This window comes from Triturus cristatus, chromosome 7, assembly GCF_964204655.1.
Source record: "Triturus cristatus chromosome 7, aTriCri1.1, whole genome shotgun sequence".
NCBI classification, from domain to species: Eukaryota; Metazoa; Chordata; class Amphibia; order Caudata; family Salamandridae; genus Triturus; species Triturus cristatus.
In genome coordinates this window covers 1,146,544,744-1,146,570,315 of record NC_140590.1, presented here as the reverse complement: position 1 = coordinate 1,146,570,315, position 25,572 = coordinate 1,146,544,744, and the positions used below count along the sequence as shown (strand labels likewise).

At 48.6% G+C, this 25,572-nt stretch overlaps 1 protein-coding gene across 1 annotated transcript in view; it reads left to right on the top strand.

Moving 5' to 3' along the window:
* Positions 1 to 25,572, top strand: part of LOC146811277 (epithelial sodium channel subunit beta-2-like) — a 254,912-nt gene that overhangs the window by 118,021 nt on the left and 111,319 nt on the right. Inside the window, exon 2 of the mRNA XM_085614502.1 lies at positions 1,165 to 1,301. Within this exon, the coding sequence (XP_085470628.1) occupies positions 1,165 to 1,301 (137 nt within the window). The remainder of the gene's footprint in view (positions 1 to 1,164; positions 1,302 to 25,572) is intronic.

Here is a 25,572-nt window from a genome sequence, read left to right as displayed (position 1 = left end):
AAAAATTGTGGGCTTTAATATTGATTCCACCCTTAGCTTTTGCAGTCAAATTGACCAGGTTTCCACCACATGTTTCTCTCGCCTTAGAGCCATACTTAAAATCATTATCCCGCCTCCAATTTCTTGCCTTCAAACTATTGTCCTGTCACGGCTTGATTATGGAAACAGTATTTATTTCGGGCGTCCTCTGTATTTTGTCTCCTGGCTTCAGGTGGTTGAGAATTCAGAGGCATGCCTAATTCCTAATCTTCCTGTGGGTCACTCTATCGTCATTCATATCTCACTCTTTAATGACTGCACATAAGTCAAAGGGCAATTTTCAAATTTCTTTGCATTGACCATAGAGCTTTATCCAGTTCTGGCCCCTTCTTCACCCACAGCAAAATTGTACCTTATGCTCCCTTATGCACACAACGATCAGTCCATCTCAGTCTCATCCCATCACAACAGATCTGCTGCACCTGCATTGGTGGCTGTTGATTCTATTTTCTAGCATCAAGGTACTGGGACAGTCTCCCTACCAATCTCAGGACTGTCAAATCACACATATCTTTCCCAAACCAACTTAAACTTGGCTCTTTCAATTAATTAGATAAATTCTCTATCATGTATTTCTGCAATTTCACTTCATTTAGTACCAGGATGCTTTTTGTGAGGTTACAAAAACCCAAATAAATAAAATGTGTATAGTTCATCGTCCATTTTCATACAAGGACATTTCAAGCATTACAATCCTGTTTAATAATTGCAATTCACAGGAAGTACCCTTCATCATCATCTTTTAAAAGAACAAAAGACTCAGGGATTGATCATTTTCATCCTAACCTGCTAAAATGTGGAATTCTTTACCAACTTCTCTTTGCTTGACTAAAAATCACCAGTGCTTTAGAAAAAAATCTCAAGACTTTTTTCTTCTCACAATCTTACCATTATCACTAGAATTGAAGGTTCTTCGGCTTATCGTCTCATTTCCCCTTTTTAGATCCCAACTTTATAAGCTAACCAAAACCTCTTGGTGCCAGGCCACCCTACTGGCTGACAGCTTGCATGACTTGGATATTCATTAGGGTTGTCAAGACTTGGCACTGACTTCCTGATCCAACTGATGATCCTGCGGGAGTAACACTGACCCAAAAGGTAACTAAAATGTCTTTGTGATTTCAGCTTCTTCACCCCGCTCCTGAACCCCAAACTCGGTAACTGCTACACCTTCAACGGGCAGAGGGGCTCTGCGATGCGCGCTGGTCCGAGGGATGCAGAACCGGATATTCTTAATGCCACCAAGGCCGGAGTCAGCTACGGTAGGTGATCTTCATCTACTCTCCACACCAAAGGTCAACGAAGCCAGACTACACCTGCTCTAGACGGCTTATCTTCCTTTGCAGAGAGCTTTTTACCAAAGGTGGACTTCAGTCTCTTACATTGGAATTGCTCAGTGGAACTGTCCACGCAGATGAATGTAACAGATTGCACAAGAACAGGCCGCACAATATTGTAGTGGAATGGCGGGCACACTGGTCTGCTCAAATGATTTGTAGAGCATCATAGTAGATTGGCAGGACCGGTATTATAGTGAACTGATCTGTACAACCGTATAATAGAGCTGTCCATCCATATTGCAATAGAGCAGCAAGGTCCATCACCCAATATAGTAGAGCAGTGCATCCAACAATGTCATAGAACAGTGTGTACATGACTGTAATTCAGAGGTGTATTGAGAATTGTAGTAAAATGGTCTATGCAGTCACAATAGATAGAGGACTCAATAGAGCATTTTAGTGCAGAGCTCTACAGAGCAATACGGTAGAATAAATGTGGAGTGCCTACTTACTCGAGAACTCAGGACGCTCTTTTGGCCTCAGTAAGAGTAGGAAAGCTCTATGTAATACCAATCCAATCCAGCACCTTGATTTCTGCAACTTGATATGGTCTATCCGCATAATAGGAGACCAAAGTATTCTGAAAATTGTGCAGAAAGAAAGAACAAAATTATATTGAATTGAAAAACTCCAAAGGAATGGGAAGGTTTATGGTTAGAGACCTCACCGTGGTGTTGATGTTCTCTCAAGAGCTGGGGGTACCAAGATAGATGATCCCTGGCCAACCCTCTTTCGTCTATACTAGATTTCGTTAGTGTGAGTTACGTCTAACCACTTGGATCTGTGGATGGTTGCAGGATACAGTCCTGATTATTTCGTTATTTGACGTGGTTTTTGTTAATCTTTAGGTAAATAGTATGCACAATGTAAGAGTAATATTCTGCTGATTGTGACCTAAAACCTGGATAACCATATTATGTGCAATATTGAAATTAACGCTTACAACTATATGACCGCATGCTCTTCATTCCATATTGTTTTACCCAGAAGAATAATGGTAGTTGGTCCCTGTCTGTGATGTCACAGACAATTAAAAAAAATGGTGAAATGGAACGAACCAAAGGCAACTAACACTAGTTTTGAGTAATTTAGTTTTTGCCAATCGTCACTTTTTTATGTAGTGATTCCCTGCAAATGGCACAGGTATCCCCAAATGTGAGTTCTATGATATGCCTTAGGAAATTAACATTAGTGGTTTATTGTATTGTATTGCAACATTTATATAGCGTCTACTACCCCTATGTAGAGCATCAAAGTGCAAGCCTACATGGATAGCATGCTACACCATGTGGCTTGTGTGGGTGAAGGATGTTGTCTTGTTTTGATCCAATGTGGCAAATGTTTCCATGTCATGCGTAATGACCACAGAGGTTATAGTGTTATGGCACATAGCACTTACCAGTGTGAGAGACAGGCGTGCAGTTTATGGTGGCAGCTTTTATTAGCTCTACATGTCCCTTATTGGATTTCTAATTTTCATAGTCCACTGAGCTGGTTACCACACTGGGGCTGTCCATTCTGAGATGCCTTGTTTAAAGTTTAAAGGTTATGGTTCTGAGCAGGCATTGGTTGGAGGGGGCATGGATAAGAGATCTGCTGGGATGTGGGGAAGATGTGGTGCAGTGGCCATAGTTGCCGACTCAGTTGCTGGGGGTCTGAGTTTGAGTCTTGCCATTGGGGCACCATTCTGTGATTCTGGGCAAGTCACTCAATATCTCTGTACCCATAGACAGCGCCTGGATACCCTAACAAATGATAAGCTGTGCTATATAAATCTACTAGCTTATGGACCTTTTTGCTATCATCCCATATCTGATTGCCACTGTGAGATTTCTATGAGGTGATAGTATATAGATATTTGGGACTTGCAGTTCTCCATTGGCCAGCGGCATGTGGCAGATCTTTTCAGTTATTTCATTCTTGTTCAGTTGGTGATGGGTGATTTAATGCTATGCACTGGTATCGTACTGAGTGATGAACATGACCCATAGCAGTTTTGTCTCATGTGAGTGTGTTAAGCAGTATAAGGATATTGTTATGCAGTCTATATGAACTGCAATCGACTGGCTAACCGCCACGGGGTATGGAAATTGTAAAATTATGAGGCAGGAGGGTTATATATTGTATTATATTGTACCTGCATCTATAAAGCACTTACTACCCTGAAGAGGTATTGTAGCACTTTACGCCTGGCAGAACGCTGCTCCTGGTCCCCAAGTTAGTATTTCTTTGGTTATTGTTGGTTATTGGGATTAGTATGTGCTCTTATGAAACCATTCCATGCATTTACTCCAGTTTCTATGTGGTAGAGTAAATTAATAGGCGTTAGGTATGATGTGGAGTATAGTAATTCACACATTGGTTGGCGGTAACAATACATGAGCTGCAGGAGATTAGTTATTGCTAGGTTGCAGGGGTGTGACTTTTAAAGAAGTAGTTGTGGTAATTGATATCAGGTGTGGGTAATTTGTAGGGACACAATAATAGGGACTAAGGCAAACATGCGTGTGACTCAGGGTAGGCTCTGCACAGAGAGAGGAGGCATGCAGAGGCATGCAGAGGACGGACAGGAAGTAGAGGGTCATATGAAGGAAGTAGAGTCGAGGTAGGGATGTTTTAAGCCAAAGTCAGTTTTTATGCAGAATTTGTAGGAATATTGCTAAGGCTTTTTGAGTAGGGGTGGGCGGAATTTGCGAAATTCACTTTCGCAAATTATCGCGAAAATGTTAAAAATCTCCGCAAACACGCGGAAATATCGCGAAGATGCAGAAGTTTTTTTCCCGCCGGTTCGCGGTATTTTCTGCATGGTCGCGGCTCGCCAACTTACCCATGCGGTTGCTCGCGGGCGCGGCCATCTTGTTTTCACTTGTCTCGCGGTGCATGATCGCGAGAAGAAAGACGTGATCGCGTGACGAATGACGTTACTGCGGGCGCGAACTGTCGCGAGACAGCGCAAATGGCTACCAACAATCCAACATCTCGTGGAGAATGCGACCGGATCGTGAAAACTTGTCGGCGAACGCGGGGATTCAGGTAAGGCGATCGCGCGCATGCGAGAATGTATTATTTTACAGCGCGACCAAGCAAAACATTTCCGGTAAAATGTGGATTGCGGAAATTTTGAGATTTTAGCGCTCTCCGCGGAACGTGAAAATGTCAAATTATCGCAATTTCCGCGAGCGGAACGGAATTTCAGCCCAGGCCTATTTTTGAGACAGCGTGCAACATGCCTGTGTGAGAAGTTGCATATTTTTTCTTGCACCTTTTGCATTAATCTTGCGAAAGCTATGAAAAATATGTGACGGTCACAAAGTTCTGCGCAAGCTGGATTTTCGGGAGGAAATCAGGTCTTTTGGAAATAATATTGCATATTACCCATTTTCAGAATTATGTACACCAGAGAAATATGACCTACCATCCACTTTTGAGAGCTCAATCCCCCACGTTTCACACAGGTAACTTGCAATCCTTCTGCATATCTTACCATCAAAGTAAGGCATGCAGAATGCTTACAAGTCAACTATGTGACATAGTTTCAGGGTACTCACGGAAAAAAGGCACACCGAGTTTCAACACCGAATAACACTCATGACTTTGCTTGGGAGTAGGTAAAGGGAAAGAGGGAAACTCCTTGAAGGAACTGAAGCCAAATAATCAAGCACTATGTAAAATGTTGCTCATATAAAAAAAATACTTTGCTCTTTCCTACTCAAGATGGACTTCACTGATGAGGTCAAATACGTCAAATAGCATCTGTGGTTGCCTTTGCTGCTGCTCAGTTAGGACATTTTTACTCTACAAAACAGTGGCTCCTAATCTGAAATGATTGAAAATGTAAGAAGTGACAACAATCAAGGGATGCAAAATTCAATCGAAACGCCATTGAAATTTTGGACTCACAAACATTATTACTGTTATTCAGGGGCGGTTCCTTCGCTAAGGCGGAGGAGCGTCGCACCACTGCTCTCAGAGCAGTGGAAAAGGGAAAAATGAAATCGTAATAACAACGTTATTATCATTTTATATTTTGATGCTGCAGGGCTGGGTTACAGCAGGCGGGGCTGGTGGCTACGGGAGGAGGAGTGTTTCATGCACTTAAGTGTGCATGACGGTTTGGCCGGTCGTCTTTGGCCGGCCAAACAGTCATGCACACCCTTGCATATTCCCCACCAGGCTGTAATGCACAGGGTTGGGAACATGCACAGGCTCCCTGTCCCCGTCTGAGCACCGAACCACAGCGCTCAGACCAATCACAGCGCTGCATTGCAAAGTTGTGATTAGCTTGGGGGAGCCTGTGTGCTTCTTGCTACTTCTTTTGGACTCGGAGTCAGGAAGACAAGAGAAGAGGAGCCAACTAGGAGACACGGCGGAAAAGGTAAGTGTTTTTTTTTAATAAAAATTGTCAAACCCCCATCTCCCCCCCTGCTCAACCACCCCCATTCTCTACCAGCCGCCACTGTTGCTGTTATCCTGTTAGGGTTGTTTCGCACTTTGGGGTCGATTCGGATCCGGGTCGGACAGCTCTCCGAGAGCTGTCCGTAGCCTTACCGTGCGACCGACACGTACCCGTAGCCGGTCCGTCCTGCAGTTGAAGTACGATGCGCATAACTGCCAAAAACACGACCGACACGTAGGCTGTGATTCAAGCTCCATTCTCCGTCCGAGCCGTAACTCCGAACGCCGAACCAAGTCTGCCGGAAGCAGTATCCATAGCAGTTTCCGCCCTGACAAGTACGATGCGTACTTCCTATGCGCTGGACGGGTCGCCACGTACGGCACGTCACAGCATCCGAAAAACAAGCATATCAGCTACGATTTGCGCCACAACTCAATCCACGGCTACGAGACGGACCAGCTTGCAGCGGGTACGAGACGGAGTAACAAGCAGCGTGTACGACACAAACACATCCTGAATCCCATTGCGCAGGTCATACCAGTACTCTACATCTATGACCGGATCAGGAACCGACGCCGACGGCGCAGGCAGTAAGTCAGACACAGGGGATCCACCAACAACAGGCCACCACAGGGGTTGCATGGCCAGCACCACTACCACCCCCGCCCATAGGGCATATGTTGCCCATCACCCCTGCCACCCCCACTCATAGGGGACCTGTTGCCTATCACCCCTGCCACCCCCACCCATAGGGCTTATGTTGCCCATCACCCCTGCCACCCCCAGCCATAGGGGACCTGTTGCCTATCACCCCTGCCACCCCAACTCATAGGGCTTATGTTGTCCATCACCCCTGCCACCCCCAGCCATAGGGGACCTGTTGCCTATCACTCCTGCCGCCCCCACCCATAGGGCTTATGTTGCCCATCACCCTTGCTACCCCCAGCCACAGGGGACCTGTTGCCCATCACCCCTGCCACTCCCAGCCATAGGGGACCTGTTGCCCATCACCCCTGCCACCCCCACTCATAGCGCATATGTTGCCCATCACCCCTGACACCCCCAGCCATAGGGGACCTGTTGCCCATCACCCCTGCCACCCCCAGCCACAGGGGACCTGTTGCCCATCACCCCTGCCACCTCCAGCCATAGGGGACCAGTTGCCTATCACCCCTGCCACCCCCACTCATAGGGCTTATGTTGCCCATCACCCCTGCCACCCCCACTCATAGGGCTTATGTTGCCCATCACCCCTGCCACCCCCAGCCATAGGGGACCTGTTGCCTATCACCCCTGCCACCCCCACTCATAGGGCTTATGTTGCCCATCACCCCTGCCACCCCCAGCCATAGGGGACCTGTTGCCCATCAACCCTGCCACCCCCACTCATAGGGTTTATGTTGCTCTTCACCCCTGCCACCCCTTGCCATAGGCGGACCTGTTGCCCATCACCCCTGCCACCCCCCAGCCATAGGGGACCTGTTGCCCATCACCCCTGCCACCTCCACTCATAGGATGGGTGATGCACCACACATCCATCATACTCCAACAGTAGGTATGTCAGCAAAATACATCCCCCCTAACATCATGACAACAGTGTATAGTCTGACAAATGCCCACAACAGTGATTATGACTTCGAACATACAATGTAACTAACAGCACATGTGTGACCAACAAATGAGTGTGCCCTACACAAGGCAAGCATCCCTATAGCATTGTGTCAATGTAAAAAGAACACCCCCTCACTGTGTAGAACAAAAGTTTAAGTGTGGGCTTCCAAGCTGCAGCAGATGTTGAGCATTGTGGTGATGGGGTCTAAACCCCCCCTCATCACAGTGACCAAAAGGTAAGTGTCATCATGGTCAAAGGTGCAAATAACAAACAGCATGTATGATCCCTGCTCCCAACACATTAAACACTTCTGGGGCGAAGTAGTGGTTGTGTCCCATACCCACAGAGATGTGGTGAGGCTAACAGTGCTGTGAAAATCTAACACACTCTCGGCCATGTGCAGACAAGCACCACCCATGGGGGCTGACAATGCATACACTGTACAATGACACAAGAGCAGAAGTGACCATCACAAAGCATACACACATCTCGAAAATAGACACACTAATCAAAACAACCTGTGTAGACTGTAGGTGTCAGCTCACACACTCCCATTCCATGCCAGCAATGGCACCTAACAACCAGGATGAATGTGCACAATGATGTGATATGACTCACAGGGACAGCAAGGAAAATCACAGAAACTGCATCCAGACAAAGGCCCAAAACAGCAATACCAATGCACTGATGCAGATGCACAAACACAAACAGGCAACCTCACACTGAACATCTGACACAACATGTATGTGTGTGTGTCTTAGTATCCCCAGGCAACTACACAACACATGAGGGGGGCTGAACCACAGTGACACAGATGTGGACACAGTGCCATACAAAAGTAAACCATCATTGGGACACCCATAGTGGGCAATCAGGCATTGTGAGATGAGAGGGAGCACAACAGACACATGTGACACAAGCTGGAATGAACACCAACTAACACAGCAAGAGACTGACACAGAACAGTACTACCCCCAGGGACCAGACATTGGGGTGACACAAGCATGCATGACACCTCCACTGTGATGACAAAGGCAGATGTTGCACAAACTGGGAAACCCTATACATGTGTCATGTTCTACAAACGTACATCACACATACACAAACACAAATCCCTCAGCATGGCCCCTCATCCATGGACAAACGGGAGCTAGGGGACCATCCATGCAAACATTTACATCATTCCACCCTTAACACCACACACCTTGAACTGCAACAATGTGCATCTGTGAAGCCCACATGGACAGGTGACATTGCACATGCACCCATGACAAACACAGGAATGTTGAGAGGAACTAAGGTGCACAGACTCATCACACAAGGACAGTTTACAGCTCTGGTGAATGACAGACATACTGCACAGTATGCGGTACATGGCCATGACGTCAAAGCTCAAGTAACCTTCAGAATACCTGCCACAGTCCCAGGACAATGCAGAAGCCAAGGAGAACCACAAGGCACACATACTGACACCTGCCAACATTGCAGCCCTGAACCCGACAAGTGGAAGCAGTCACACACACATACACATGTCTCAATCACTGAAAGGTACCACCTAGGGACAACTACATGATATTGCGAATAAACAAGTGCCTTGGGGAACCTTGACTGTGTCCCACCTGTGTCTGACAACAACTCAGAACTGACAAATCCCAATGAGGAAACACCAATTAACAGTAGTGTGTCATGCACCCACGCATCTGGTAGCCCATGGCAGAGTAGTGGGATGAACACAGAACCACTCAGCAAGCATCAACAACAGGAACATATCAAGGGAACACTGCCTGTGTATGAAAAGGGATGTGAACACACACACATGCTCATACAACACACACTATGGGCCCAGGCTATGTCATGGGACAACACACTTACTTGAGGGGACCCAACTCCTGTGGAAGCCCAGCTGTGCCAAACATATTCACAGCACGTCTCACTCACGTCAGCAGAACACTTGGTCAGTCAGCCATCAGTTACCACACAATGAAGGCTCTGGTCACAACAGCCTGGGTACGGGAGTCTCCCCTAAGTCATCTGCACATACTCAACACATATGTACAGCAAGTTGCACAGAGGAGTCAGTTGCTCCTATACCAATGATGCCCACACCTGTAGGTCCAGTGGTGATGCGTACAAAGTCTGTGAAATTGACAAATTGGACAATGGGAAGCACATCATATGTGCATGGCTGCAAACCAGAGATCTGACCATGCAAATGAAATGTTCTCAGAGATGTCCACAAATAGTTGATCATGACACGGTAAACAGACATAATATCGAAAAAAAACATATCGATTGGACAGAATATCGAGTTTTTAATATAGAATGGACAGAATATCGAATTGCCAAAATATAGTGGTGAAGAATATCGAAAATCAGGTAAGAAATATCGATTTAAATAATATACAAGTAAGTAATATCGACAGTCATAATATAGTTGTTAAAAATATTGAATTTTTTAATAGTGTTTTAAGTGTTAGTATATGTGTTAAAAGTATGTATTAATTTTGGAATGTATGTTTGAATATTTTTAAAGTAATTAATTTTATGTTATTAAATTTTTGTGTAATTTAATTCCGTAGCGGGTTGTGGGTTTATAGGGGATTAGGGTGGGAAGTAATTTAATTATAGTACATTAAATAATAATTTTTAGGAATTATTAATTATTTTTAATTGAATTTTGCGTTTTACTTCTGTAGCGGGTTGTGGGTTTATAGGGGAATAGGGTGGGAAGTAATTTAATTGTTATTAGGTAATTATTAATTGGTATTGAAAATTAATTGGTTGTTGATTAATTATTAATTGGTAAATAATTTGTATTAATTGGTAATTATTTTGTATTAATTTTTTTTTTTTAAAACATCTTTTTTTATTAACATCGCTCAAGACCATATGCATGACAAAGCAGTGGTCAAAAGGCACATAAACCAACAGTGTTACATTACAGAGTTGAGGATCGGGAGAGTTACCCAAAGGTCCCGCTACAGCTGCCCCCCCCGCCTCCGAAGGTTCGGAATCTGCACCATGGGCCCCACACCCTCCTCCATTTCTTCACACAGCCCCTGGATTTATAGACCGTTTCCTCCGCCCTCTGACACCAGTCTAGGTCCCTGAGCCACTGGTCCCACTGTGGAGGCGCAACCGCCCCCCAGGCGCTCGCAATGTTCCGTTTGGCCACCCCAGCCGCTGTAGCTAGCCAGATCTCGTGATACCTGGACCATTCCGTGTCTCCCTTGATCAGCAGTAGCAGCCACCTGGGCTCCAATGGGACCGGCGCACCCACCACCCTCGCCATAGTGTCCGTCACTCTGGTCCAAAAAGGTACTATGTGCGGACATTCCCACAAGATGTGGAAGAACGTGCTCTCCTCCCGGCAGCCCCTCACACACAGAGGCGACAGCGCCCTCCCCCAGGAAAATAGTTTGGTTCGTGGATAGTAAACCCTATGCAGGATTTTGAATTGAATGAGGCGAAACCGCATCCGGATGGCAATTTCGCGGGGGCCCTGCAGGGCCTCCTGCCAGTCCTCGTCATCCATGCCGCCGATATCTCCCTCCCACTTTGCCCGCAAGGAGACGAGGGGGTCAGGCATGTTATTGATGAGCTTACGGTAAATGGTGGCCGTTAGCTTCCCCGGTATAGGGTCAAGCAAGAGCCTATCCTCTAGGGGAGAATACTCAGGGAGCGAGGAGCCTCGTCGCAGGTAGGAACCCAGGGCATGCATGAGGCGCAGGTAATGGAAGTGTTGAGCGCTGTGCATGCGATACTCCTTCTGGAAATAATCAAAGGATCTGGGGGCGCCCCTCTTCCATACATCTCCCAGGTAATTTATCCCGATCAATCGCCATCCTTTGAAACCGGTCAGTCTCGCGACCTCTGGTAGTTGGTCCCCAAACCAGAGCGGCGTCCGACCAGTGAGGGTGCCTGCCCACCCAAGAAACTGATGGGCCTCCAGCCAGCACTGTATGACCACCCTGGTATGCGATGGGAGGTCCCTACATCTCCTCCTCGAATACAACAGCTGCTCACAGTTTCCTCCTGGCATAAAATGCCTGTCAACCCTATACGCCGGCTCCGACCCCGTTGCGTACACCCACTCATTAACCACTTGTAGTTGAGAGGCCAAATAATAGAGACGGACATCCGGGAGGGCCAGCCCCCCGTCGTAAGCTTACACAACGCTATTCTAGGGCTCCCTCCGTCCCAAAGCAGGGTCCGCACCATCTGTGAAATACGCCGGAACACTCCCCCCGGGATCGGGTACGGTGAGTTCTGTAGGAGATAGAGGAGGCATGGTAAAGCCAGCATCTTGAAGAGCCCCGCACGCCCCATCAGAGACAGAGGCAAGGATCGCCAATGAGAAACATCCGCTGCTAGGCGCGCCAGAAGTGGTTCCAGGTTTCTTTGAAAGAACACCCCTTTATCTCTAGTCACATACACCCCAAGGTACTGAAAACCCTCTGACACCACCCGGGCCGAGCACCCGGTTGGAATCCGCGGGGTAGGGCTAGAGAGGGGGAAGATCACTGACTTGGACCAATTGATCCTATAACCGGAGTAGCTGCCAAACAAGGCAAAGAGGTGGAGCGCCTGCGCCATTGAATGGTACGGTCTGGCCATGTACAGCACAATATCATCTGCGTAGAGGGAGATACGCTCCTCCCACCCATTGCACATTGCCAAACCCCAAAACGCCTGGTCCCTCTGTACCCAGTGGGCCAACGGCTCAAGCGCCAGGGCGAAAAGAAGGGGAGACAGCGGGCACCCCTGCCTAGTGCCTCGACGCAGTGGAAGTGCACGGGATAGCGCCCCATTCACTCTTACCCTGGCGACCGGCTGTGCATACAGCAGGCGCACCCAACTACAAAAGACCAGTCCAAAGCCCAGACGCTGTAGGACCATGAATAAGTACGGCCACTCGATGCTATCAAAGGCCATTGAGGCGTCCAGCGCCATCAACGCTGTCTGGGAGTCGTCCTCTCCCTCTGTCATGTACAGAGCCCCATACAGCCGCCGAAGATTAAGTCGAGTGCTTCTGTGCGGCATGAAGCCAGATTTGTCAGCATGCACCAGGTCGGGCAGGACCGCTAACAGACGCGTCGCCAAAGCCTTAGCCAGGACCTTGGCCTCTACATTTAGGAGCGAGATAGGTCGATAGGATGAGCACTGGTCAGCCGGTTTGTCAGGCTTGTGGATGACCAATTTGTATTAATTTTTTAATTGATGATTATGTTAATTGTATTAATTTATTATTTGTAGCGGGTCGTGGGTTTATAGGGGAATATGGTGGGAAGTAATTTAATTGTAAATAATTAATTATTGAAATAATTTTTGTATATTGATAATTAATTTATTATTAATTAATTATTAATTGTTATTATTTGTATTTATTAATTTTTGGTATTGAAAATTAATTGGTTGTTAATTAATTATTAATAGGTAATATTTTTTTTTTAAATTGGTATTTATAATTAATTAATTATTAAATATTGTGTGATTGGTAATTAATTTTAATACATTTTTTGGGGTATTAATAATTAATTTATTTTTAATGAAATATTAAATTATAATTTTCCCTACTATTGCACTCACTGGAGTGGGAATAGTACATTTTACCCCTACGCTATCCAACGCTTTCCCTACTATTGCACTCACTGGAGTGGGAATAATAATTTTTACCCCTACGGTGTCCAACGCTTTCCCTACTGTTGCACTCTTTGGAGTGGGAATAGTAATTTTTACCCCTATGCTATCCAGCGCTTTCCCTACAGTTGCACTCACTGGAGTGGGAATAGTAAATTTTGCCCTCCCGCTATCCAACGCTTTCCCTACTGTTGCACTCTCTGGAGTGGGAATAGTAATTTTTACCACTACGCTATCCAACGCTTTCCCTACTGTTGCACTCTCTGGAGTGGGAATAGTAATTTTTACCCCTACGCTATCCAATGCTTTCCCTACTGTTGCACTCTCTGGAGTGGGAATAGTAATTTTTACCCCGACTCTATCCAATGCTTTCCCTACTGTTGCACTCTTTGGAGTGGGAATAGTAATTTTTACCCCTACTCTATCCAACGCTTTCCCTACTGTTGCACTCACTGGAGTGGGAATAGTAAATTGTACCCTCCCGCTATCCAACGCTTTCCCTACTGTTGCACTCTCTGGAGTGGGAAAAGTTATTTTTACCCCTACGCTATCCAATGCTTTCCCTATTATTGCACTCTCTGGAGAGGGAATAGTAATTTTTACCCTCCCGCTATCCAACGCTTTCCCTACTGTTGCACTCTCTGGAGTGGAAATAGTAATTTTTACCCTCCTGCTATCCAACGCTTTCCCTACTATTGCACTTACTGGAGTGGTAATAGTAAATTTTACCCGCCCGCTATCCTACGCAAAAAATATTGAATATTTTTAATTAATATTACGTTAATATATATGTATTAAATTTTACATTAATTATTTATTAATTTTAAAGTTATTTAAGATTTTTTAAGTATGTTTTATTTAATTATATGTATTATTTCATTAATTTTACATTACTTTTAAGACATTTAAAAAATTCGATATTTTGACGAACTATATTTTTACAACGATATTTTGGATTCTATATTTTTGTACTTACCTGTTTGGAGATAGGGATTCGATATTTGGGCATTCCATATTTTTTCATCAATATTTTTGTAGGTCGATACTCTCCTTCTCGATATTTTGTCAGTGATCCCATGACACACCCAGGTAGCTGCAAAGGATGACATGGATACCCACCATAATAGGATACATATCTCATGGACCACATGGAGTACCTCACATCAACACATCAGTAATCAACATTGGAAACCAAGCATTACAGGTGCAAGGGCATGTTAAACATCATCAACATAATGTACAGCTAAATCAAGTTCACAGGGATAAAGAAAAAGCTTTATTCAGCATATTAAAAGTTAAACGTCCATTCAAACAAAAGGCCAATGGCCAGTCCATTTCCAAATGCCAAGGAGTGAACTAGGGTGATAACTGTCACACGTTGCTTGCCTGCACTGCTAAGGACAGGGGACATCCCCTCGGAGGGGCATACATGGGGGCAGGCCAGGCACCGCAGGGACATGATCAGGGCGCAGCAGAAGGAGGAAGTGAAGAGGTGGTGGATGCAGGCGAGACACTTGCAACTGCAGTGGAGCTGACTGAAGTGGTGGGTGCAGTCACAACTGTGGGGCACAAGTAAGATGGGGTGGGTGCTGGCAGAACTTCAGTGGGCAGGTCAGATGGAGTGCATTGGGTCCCCACTGCAGTGCCCAAGTCAGACGGGGTGGTCGTGGACTCCACTGCAGTGCCTAAGTCCATGTGAGCGAAATGGGGTGCAGGTGAGGTCAGCAGGACATAGGGGGGGACACGGTCCCCACATCAGTGGCACTAACCGTCTGACCAGGTGTGGAGGAGCAAGTGGCAGGGGGGAGGGCCTCAGCATTTTGGGGATGGTGTATCTGTGGGTGGGGGAACCCGGGGCAGGGAGTGGCAGGGGAAATTCTGGAGTGGTGACCTGGGGGATGGAGGTCGGAGACTTTGCCTTGGAGCTGCGTGATGGCGGTGGGGTCTTGCTCCTCGGGCTCCGGGGGACTTGCGGGTGGGTTTCTCAGTCTGACTGCACCTGGGGGAGGATGTCTGGGTGTGAGGGGCACTCCCCTCTGTGTGTGTGGACTTCCTCTTCCCCTTGTAATCAGGATCTTCTGGGTCGTTGGGAAAGAGGCCAAGGTCACAGAGGAAGAGCTTCTGTGGAGATGGGGTTGCAGGTGAGGCAAGGGAGGGGGGCTGAGAGGGAGAGGTTTCGGAGGACTGCGGAGTGGTTGTGGATGACTGTGTGTGTGTCTGCAAACCAGCCCCTGTGAGTGTGGTATCAGTCCCCTGCGCTTGCTTGTGTGCATGTCTAGCCCTTGGTTTGGGTGTTTGTGTGCTGCCCGTGTCTGTGGCTTTGTGAGAATGTGCAGGTGTGTGTGTTCTTGGGACAGGTAGGCTGCTAGGAATCGTGAGTGGTGCATGGGTAGGAGGGGTGCGGGACTGTTGGAGGAGGGACACTGCTGCTGTCAGGGAGGAGACCATGGACTGATTGGTCCTCTGTAGGGCAGACATGCCCGAGGAAATGCCCTCCATGAACGACACCAGTTGCGTCAACAGACTTGTGTGTGCATGCAGGACCTTCAGCATCGACGTCTGCCCTACATGGATCTGTCTAAGTAAGTCCACAGACTCCTCACTCAGGGCAGCAGGGGACACAGGGGCAGGGGGTGCGGTGCCTGGCACAAAGGAGACATGCTCCCGAACACGGGAGCCTACAGGGACCTCTGGGATGGGAGCCGATGGGAGGGTGGTGATGGTGGTGGTGGGGGCGGTGGCGGGGACTGCCTCACTAGCTGGGGTTTGGTGGCTGCTGACACCCGCCTCCACAAGGGAGTCATCCTCAGAGCTGCTGTGGCCCTCAGCTGGGGGGATGGTGCTGAAGACTCTTCTGTGTGGCTCCACTCGCCCTCCGTGCCACTGGGTCACCCCGACTCCTCTCCTTCTGTCCCTGTCAGGCTCTGTGGCTCATCCTGGTCCATGGAGCTGTCCCCTCCTGTGGCCGTGGATGTATCTGGATAGGAATAGGAAGTAAGAGAACAACATCAGTCACCTGCACTGACTGCACACACCACAGTGAGTACATCACATCACAGGGCAAGCCCTGGCATCATCAGCTGAACACAGCTTAAAGTGCCAACACTGTTTAGAATAAGCCAATTGTCATTCTCAACATCAACCATGGCACACATATCCCTCCTTGACTTGCACACACATGTCTGTTGCATGTTGAATGCTAATACCCCAATGGCCCGACATGCACCACCCACACATTAGTTGTACATGCAAGTGAACATGTAGGAGTATGTCACTATACACACAGCACATCTCTTGCTACTGACTCAGTACAGGTGTCCGGATGAAGTGATGGATAGAGACTCATTTCACATGCTTGTGATGCATGCCAGCAACACACACTATGATGTTCTCATGTCCTGATGGGCAATGCCACAATGGGGTGCATGGTGCACACTTGAACACAATGCAGGATCACTCATAGCAAGTTAAATGCCATGGCACTGGCATGCCTGGAAAGTCAGTCAACACGGTCGCCTGTCACCGGGGCAGGGCATTGTACTGCTCGATTTTTCCGGTCTTATTGTGTTGAAGGGTGATTTAGGTGACTTCAGTCTCTTTCCATTCAAGTGTAAGGGTTAGAGTAGTGTATAGAGCCTATTTATTAGGCACTTCGACATGATTCTGTGTTCTTCCCCATAGATCAGGGTTTGCATATATATATCCTAGGGGATAGATTCGTTAGCATTAGGGGTAATCTGTTCTGTAGTGAGGGTATTTCATGGAGCCGTGCTGAATTCAGGCCTGGTAGGCCTTAAACGGGAGAGACTCCATCTTTCCTCCTGCTCTGGCAGCTCGGGATGTTTCTAGGTCATAGGCAGTGTTTTAGTTAGGAGGTGTTATTCGCTTGGAGAGAACCGGTTCAGGCCGGCCCTTATCGAAGGATTGTATTTTTCTTCATGCCGAAGACACTACATCAGGCCGGCCGGCTGGGAACGTGTCCTTGGCACGGGGAGGTACAAGAATTTGGTGGGCGGCAGGTTACGGGCTGGAATTTTCCATGAGGAAATGCACGTCTATATTAGTAAAAGTTTGAGGCAGATACTGGCACTTGCTTCTTGTCCATGGGCGGCACCTGGCCGTTAGTAGTAAAGCTGCTACTTATTCCAGGGAAGACAGATGACAAACTTGGAGGTGGAGAAAAACCGAGAGATAGATATTCCAAAGAGAAGAGAGTAGCCGATGAGGAAGAGGTCTCAGTGACTCGGAGAGGGAGACGGGAGTAAACCCGTGATTGCGGAGGTGTGACTTCCAGGCGAAGCCGAGGCGCAGACGAGAAGGGAACCTAGATGACCATTGAGTGCAGGCTACATACGACCAAGGTGATGTCAACCCCTTACTATTAGAGTGTACAACTTAATCTTTCACTTTTCTTTGCAGGTTATGTGATATGTATTATGTTCCGTGAGTGTGCATGTAATAACTAAAAGTATTCAGTTTGTAGTAAAGCAATATGTGCTACGTGTTCTTGTGTAAGAGGGTAACCTATTCTTCTAGTACTTAACATGAACAGATGTTAATCCTGATCAGGTAGGTGGTAACTGAATAAGGGAGAAAGGAGCCCTTCGAACTGGGGAACAAGTTGTGCTCAACTAGCTGTCTTTGTGTGATCTGATATATAGTAACACTGATGTCGTGGTAATTATAGGATGAACTCATGCTAAGGCTGCCGTCTGGGCAGGAAGTCCTGGGTCCATTTGGGACCGCGAGGCTGTGACTGCCATCTGGGCAGGAAGTCTGTGGCTGCCGTCTAGGCAGGAAGTCCTGGGTCCGTTTGGGACCGCGAGGCTGTGACTTGTCTAAGGCTGCCGTCTGGGCAGGAAGTCCTGGGTCCGTTTGGGACCGCGAGGCTGTGGCTGCCGTCTGGGCAGGAAGTCCTGGGTCCGTTTGGGACCGCGAGGCTGTGGCTGCCGTCTGGGCAGGAAGTCCTGGGTCCGTTTGGGACCGCGAGGCTGTGGCTGCCGTCTGGGCAGGAAGTCCTGGGTCCGTTTGGGACCGCGAGGCTGTGGCTGCCGTCTAGGCAGGAAGTCCTGGGTCCATTTGGGACCGCGAGGCTGTGACTGCCGTCTGGGCAGGAAGTCTGTGGCTGCCGTCTGGGCAGGAAGTCCTGGGTCCGTTTGGGACCGCGAGGCTGTGACTTGTAGGTCTTGGTATATATAGTAGGAATTCCCTGTCCTTAGGTGGTACATATATGTGGTTATTTAGGTGTAAATAGGCCCTAGGGAGGGGGTAACGTTCTGGTTTGGGTTAGAGAGGCTCTGCTGAGCGGGTTCTATCTGATCCGAAAACCCAAGCAGAACAGGCATCCAGACAACAACAGTATGAACTGTCTCACAATCATAGCTCAGGGGTAAAGCTAACTCTGCAGATGACCGGTGCACTTGCCCATCCCCTACAAACAACATATCCAAGACCCAGAAGATCCCACATCATGCAAATCAGATATATGAGTCTCTGCAAACACAACTCCCTGTACATTAACACATCACAGTCTGCCATGCATGTAACCCAGCTGCCTGAAGGACACAGTTGCATACACCAGTGTGCGCTGTCAGATGATCACACACCTATATGTCACACAGGTCTTGTCTCTCACAGTCACACCGCAGATGTCCTGCTGACCCTCTGAATCATGGACACCCCAGTTGTACGTAACAACAAGCCACACCATAATGAGGCAGACACCTGAAGGCACATGTCACTAAGCACAACCTGTAATTTGATACACAGGAGTGGGATTACAGAGTGTTTCTAAATGCCCTTGAGGAGGCACGACTGCCCAGTTCTACATGGAACAGTGTTTGGCCCTGGACAGTAGTCAGGTGGCTAAGCAAGTGTGACATACGTGATATACATACTCCTGAGGCCCCAAAATTGGAGTCCCCTGCTGCATGGGTTTGTTTGGAACACCCCAGCCACATGTGGCGAGTCAGACCAGCAATTGGAACACATCTCAAGGGCACACACAGATCACATGTGAGATCTCAGGCTTTGGGGAAACAATTGAACCACCCATGAAACACACAACAGAGTCACGGGAACAGATGCTGTCCGGTAGCTAAAGCATAGCTGACTGCAGGGACACAGTGCCCTAGTGACACAAGCAACAGACTGTAGGGGCCACACCTGTGGAACAGATGAGGAGGGTGCATCACACAATTGAGGGACCTGAGTATTGGACTACAAGACCCACGTAATGTGGAAGTGTGACCAGGCCAAAAGACTGCCATTAGCATGTCAGACATAGTACACAGATTAGGAATGGATTTATCCCTTTCCTGCTGCTGTCTGGCCTTCAGCTGCCTATCCAGGTCCGGGAAGACCACCGCCAGGATCCGGAGCCTGTGGGGGTGCATGTCCGGTGTCCGCCCCTCCTGCGTGGAGGTGACAGCTTCAGCTGGACTCTAGCTATCCTCCGGGTCCAGCCCCGAAGGTCCTGCCACCTCTTCTGGCAGTTGCGGATCCGGCGCTTGTAGAACCCCACCGAACGAACTGCCCGGGCGATGGTCAGCCATATCTCCTTCTTCTGGTGGGCATCAACCTGTGAGGATGACAAAGTTAAAAGTACACTTACACACATGCCCCATATTTGTGCTGCACACATTTGGAGATACATGTCATCATCACAAAGGGAAATGAGTTACACAGGTAGTGCAATCATGGGGAAGGACAAATCACCTGCATGTCTGACATGTTAACATTGCCTGGGAAGTTTAAACTTGCACTAATGCACTTTAGCAGCAGGACACCTGTTCATTACATGTACCTACACACTTTGGGTGATGAAAGTAGTCAGTGAGAATACTTGCCACTGGTGTACACACTGCTAGTACTGCTAGTCAGACAACATGCACAATTAGGAAGGCAGTGGACTGCACACTCACCTGCTCCCCTGGTTTCCAATACAGCTTGCTGTACTGTGGAAGGAGCCCGTCCAGCAGGGCCTGGTTCTCCTCCTCCGTGAAGGCTGGGGCCCTCTCCAGAGTACGTGCCATAACAGGAGCCAGAGGATGCAGAGACAGCAGCAGTGGTAGCAGGGATGTGGTCCAGTAGCATGTAGTGCAGGCAAGTGAGCTCCCTGGAGGACAGCCAGCCTTATATCTGTACTGCAGAGGCAGAATCTGTGCCATGTGTCCCAAGTGATAGGTCCAACACGGTTGCATTCTATGAATCTGGCCAATTCATGGAAAAGTACGACTCGTATATGCCTTCCGCATCGTTCAAATCTTCACCTTCATGAAACACTAGTAATTGCAACATTGTTGTAGGCATCCAACTGAATTTCCAGCGCACAACTCGTACAAGTTTTGAATCCGCATCCGTCTCCATGACAGTCCAGAGCCAATGGGTGCGCCCGGCTCGGTCAACTGACTGTACAACGCGTAGTTTGAAAATACACATGCACCCGTCTCCATAAGATTCAATGGCCAAGGCGTACGTCTGTCTCAGACCATGCCTGCCCGACGCGTATGCATGATAGTCACCCGCGTCGGACCTCATTGCAGTCAATGGCAAAGCGTACGCACGGCTCGGTCAAGAACCGTGCAATGCGTACGCATTGTCACCCTCGTCGGACCTCATTGCATTCAATGGCAAATCGTACGCAAGGCTCGGTCATGAACAGTGCAATGCATACGCATTGTCACCCGCGTCGGACCTCATTGCATTCAATGGCAAAGCGTACGCACGGCTCGGTCATGAACCGTGCAATGCGTACGCATTGTCACCCGCATCGGACCTCATTGGTGTGACTATTCGATGGATTCAACACACAATTACTTGCCAGGGACACCTGTGCACACCTACCACACTACAGCATTGGCCACACAGTGTCCCATGGCATGTAAGGCTACATTCCCTGGGTGTATGGGGGGGCCACATTTGGTTTGTTGGGTGGCACTTTTGTGCAGCCACTCCCAGGCTGTGCACGTGTACATGGGGGCAGAATCCTTTGTGTGTCGTGCACATTACCGCTGTGATGTGCAAATGTACAGTAATGGGCATGAGTCACGGACACAGTTTCATGTTGGATATGTTTGGGCCATGTCACATACACCCTGAGTCCTGGGGGTGATGGCATGTACATCACAGTGAGACCTGTAGCCACAATACTGATGTGCACCCACAGTCTGTGTGCATGTTGTATCTCAGGTGTGTCTGATCAAATGTGCCCAATGGGTGACAGTCTCCACATCCATGTGGTATATACATCAACCTTGATGGTGTGTGTGTGTCTAAGAGACGTACATATAGGGCCTGCAGGGACAACAGTGGCCACTACCTGTGGGACTCACGCTTGCCTTGTGGTGTGTACGTGATACGCTATGTCCATGCCAGTGTCGATGTGGCAATACAGGGACCCTGAGTTTCTGCATGGCAAAGATCTGTGATGGCTGGGAGACATCAGGCCTTACTTGTCACCGTGGTGTGTGTTTGTAACGTCACAGCAGTACATAGGTCGGGTGACACAGCCAGATGAATGGTCATTGCAATACATGGGACTCATGTGGACATGTGGAATTGAGATGTGAGGTGATGGTCATGTAGGTGACATATGTGTCCATGCCCTACAGCACCCACCTCAGTACATTGTGTAATGTCATGATCTATCATGTGATATTGAGCCTGGTCATGGCCACATGGGTGGATGAACCGACAATCTTCCTTTGTTCATCTCTGTTCTGCAGGGCACCAGCTGTCCATCGACCGTTCCCAGAACTTGCAACCATGCAGGAACGCGACTGCATCAGACGGTACCGCTTCACCAGGCCACTGATTGAGGAGTTGGCGGAGCAATTGGCGCCACATCTGCTACCTGGCCGGACTTACCCTACAGCACTGACCCCAGAGGTGAAGGTGATGGCAGCCCTGCACTTCTTTGCTACTGGTACCTTTCAGTACACTGTGGCTACTGCTGGTGGTATGTCGCAAACTATGTTTAGTCGGGTGCTACGCGATGTCTTGGAGGGGATGTTGCATTTCCTAGACCTGTACATCAAGTTACCGAGCCCAGCTGAACTCCCTGAAATAAAGGATGCCTTTTATACACTGGGGAGGATGCCGAACATCATTGGATCTATTGATGGGACACATGTGGCCCTGATACCACCACAGGCACATGAGCAGGCATACCGGAACAGGAAACATTTCCACTCAATCAATGCTCTGGTGGTATGTCTTGCAGACATGTCTATCACACATGTGTGTAGACGGTTCCCTGGTTCTGCGCACGATGCCTACATAATGAGGAGTAGTCGCATTACAACGCTGATGTTACAGATGCCAGCTCAGCATACCTGGCTTGTCGGTGTGTACTGACTGTTTATCATTGTGTGTGTTTGTCAATGTTGTATGCCGTGGTTGCTGATACCCCTCCGGAACCCTGTGACACCAGCTGAGATGCGCTACAATGAGGCACATGGTCGGAGCAGGAGGGTGATTGAGCGGACATTCGGCCTCCTGAAAAGCCGCTTTCGCTGCCCGGACAAGACCGGAGGGGCCCTCCCATATGAACCTGCAAAGGTGTGCAAAATAATCCTTGTATGCTGCATTGCATGCTACACGACATGGCAGTGCGGAAGAAGGTGCCTCTCATCCAGGATGACAATGACGATGACCAACCTCCGGCACCTGTCGAGGATCCCGGCCTGGGCCAAGATGCCAGTGATGATGAGGATGAGGGTGACGTCCACTCACAGCTCATCAACAACTTCTTCACCTGAATGTGAGTTTCCAGGGTTGTTATGTCAATGTATGGAGTTAGCCTGGAATGTGTTGTGGCTACTCTGTTGCTGTCTGAGTGTGTCTGTGTGCCACTTGACTGGATGCGTGCAGTGATGTGTCCATTCAGGTGGTGTGTACTCCACAATAGGGTAGTACTGCTAACTTGTTTTTGTGTAGGTTTCTTGCAACATGTTTTGTGCATGTGTATTGCATTTCTCTCCTGTTCTGCTGTGCTTTTGACTGTGTCTTGTGTCTGTCCTTCACAGGGTAATTTGCCTGTTGTATGTTCAACACTTACCCCCAACACCCAGAATCCGACACCAGTGTAGGAGTAGTCAATTGACATCAAGTGATGTGCCACACACCCCTGGACTACAATTTTCGACACTCTGTGACCGTGTGTCCACCGTAACGTACAATTGCCTTGCAACTATTTTTGAATAAACATTTTGCTGATGTGAAATGAACCTGTGCTATGCTTTGTTAGGTGCGTTGTCTGTCTTCCCACATCTGACTGACATTTGCCTACCTCACCTGTGTACTTGTTACCACTGACTGTGGATAGGTGTTGTGGTTGTACATACCTATGTGTTTCAAGTCAACATCATTGTGTGGGATGAGTAACATGGCCATGGTGAGTATGTGTTGTGTTGCCATAGTGGTGTGTCTCCCTCACATGTGTCACATCACCATGACTCATCTAACGGTGGTCACATTGTTGCAGTATTTGGCATGCACTGTGTTGTGTAGCAGATCGACATCTCCATGACACATGACAAGTTGGAATCACAACAGAGGCAAGTATTGTGTACTGGTGAGTTTATTTTTGAACATGTGTGAGGAAAGTGCACAGGATGGTGGGTGCTGTACATTGGTTTTGGAATCCAAAGTTCACATTAGAGTTGGAAGTGCTGGTAGATGAAATGTCCAGAGTAAAGTCCACAGTCATCTGCTACATTGGCCCAACATGAACCCTCCATGTCATGTGGGCGAGTTGTGTGCGATTGAACAAGGTGAACGGGTTGCGCACAAAGAACATTGTCCAGAACAGGTTTAGAGGCCCTGGGGGATGTGCTGGGACATCTGCCTCTCACATGTCCTTCTTTGGACGACCCCTCTTCTTCCTGTGGGGGGGGATCGTCAGGTGCAGGCCTCTGCAGTGCAGGGGAATCTCCGCCAGAGTCCTCCTCCCTCCCTGTGGCGCTGGCAAATGGTGTTGCAACAGATGTTGTGGCCACATAGGGAGGTGTAGACAGGTTTGTGTTGATCTGGCGGAGGCATTGGAGTATGTCCAGATGCACCGCAGTAAGGGCATCCCACTTTGCCTCCATGCGGGCATGGTGGGCAGCCTGCTCCTGTTGTATGTCCTTGAGGATCCCCACTACCTGGCAAAATCCTCCGGTGCTATCCTGGTACGCATCTTTGATGCGTGCCAGTTGGGGGTCATCATGCAGTCCAGACCCCTCTGCAAGGCGCGCCCTCTGCCTTCCACCCCTCCCAGCACCCCTATCCACACGGGCAGGACCAGCGTCAGGACACACAGGTGACACTGGGACCCTTTGGGTGGTGTTGCTGGTGGTGTTTGCTGTAGCTTCTGGGGGGTCCTGTGTCCCTGTGCTGTGGGTGTTCAGTGGCCTTGGGCTGTCCGTGTTGGCGGGGGTGCCCTGTCGGTTTCCAGATGCTGGAGGCGTGGGTACAGGGGGTGCAGATGTGGATGCTGCTGGTACTGCATGATGACACCGGAGGGGCCAGGTTGGTCGTCGTCATCCGAAGAGGACAGAGACAGAGTCAAACCAGAGAGCTCAGTGTCCACCAGAGTCTGGGCCTGGGAATCCTCTTCATTTGGTGCTGGGTCCCCAGCACCACCTGTGTTTGGAAGAGACACACGATGTGAGTTATGTTTCTACATGCATCGATGGTTCACAAACATGACATTTTCTACTGTACGAACAGATGCCTGCCTGTACACTGCTTTTTCCCAGCTTGTCACAGACAGAGTTTGATATTGTTGTTGCCCATGTCCCAGCATGGCCTTGTGCTCCCCACAACAGAGCCCAGTGTCAGACATCCTGTCAGTCCCTTCCCACTCCCTGTGGGGCGAGTATGGTTCAGTTGGAACTTGCTGGGCCATGTGGGTGGGTGTGGATTGTCTGCGACTGCAACTCCCATCATGCTCTTGGCTACACCCCCTTCCCAGCATGCCCATACTTCCTCCCTCTTGACTCTGCTTCCCTGTGAGGGGATGTGACAGCAATGGCAAGATGGCTGACTGTGAAGTCCTGGTGTTTGTTGTAGCCCAGTTCCCAGCAGGGCCTTGTGCTCCCCACAACAGAGCCCAGTGTCAGACATCTTGTCAGTCCCGTCCCACTCCCTGTGAGGCGAGCATGGTTCAGTGTATGCTTGCTGGGCCATGGAAGTGGGTGTAGATTGTCTGTGACTGCGACTCCCATCATGCTCTTAGCTACACCCCCTTCCCAGCATGCCCATACTTCCTCCCTCTTGACTCTGCTTCCCTGTGAGGGGGTGTGACAGCAATGGCAAGATGGCTGACTGTGAAACCCTGGTGTTTGTTTGGCTACAAGTCCAAAGAGAGCTCCTGTGCTTCACACAGCTTGACCCAGTACGGGGTGTCTTTTGATGATGTTTCACAAAGGTGTAAGCCAATGCATTCTACCCGGTGAGTTGTGTGGAGTTTGTGTTGAGGGGGGTGTGTGTCTCCATATGCTGGTAAGTATGGTGAGAGCTGTCAGTCCTCCTTCCCACCCGGCCAAACATCCCAACAT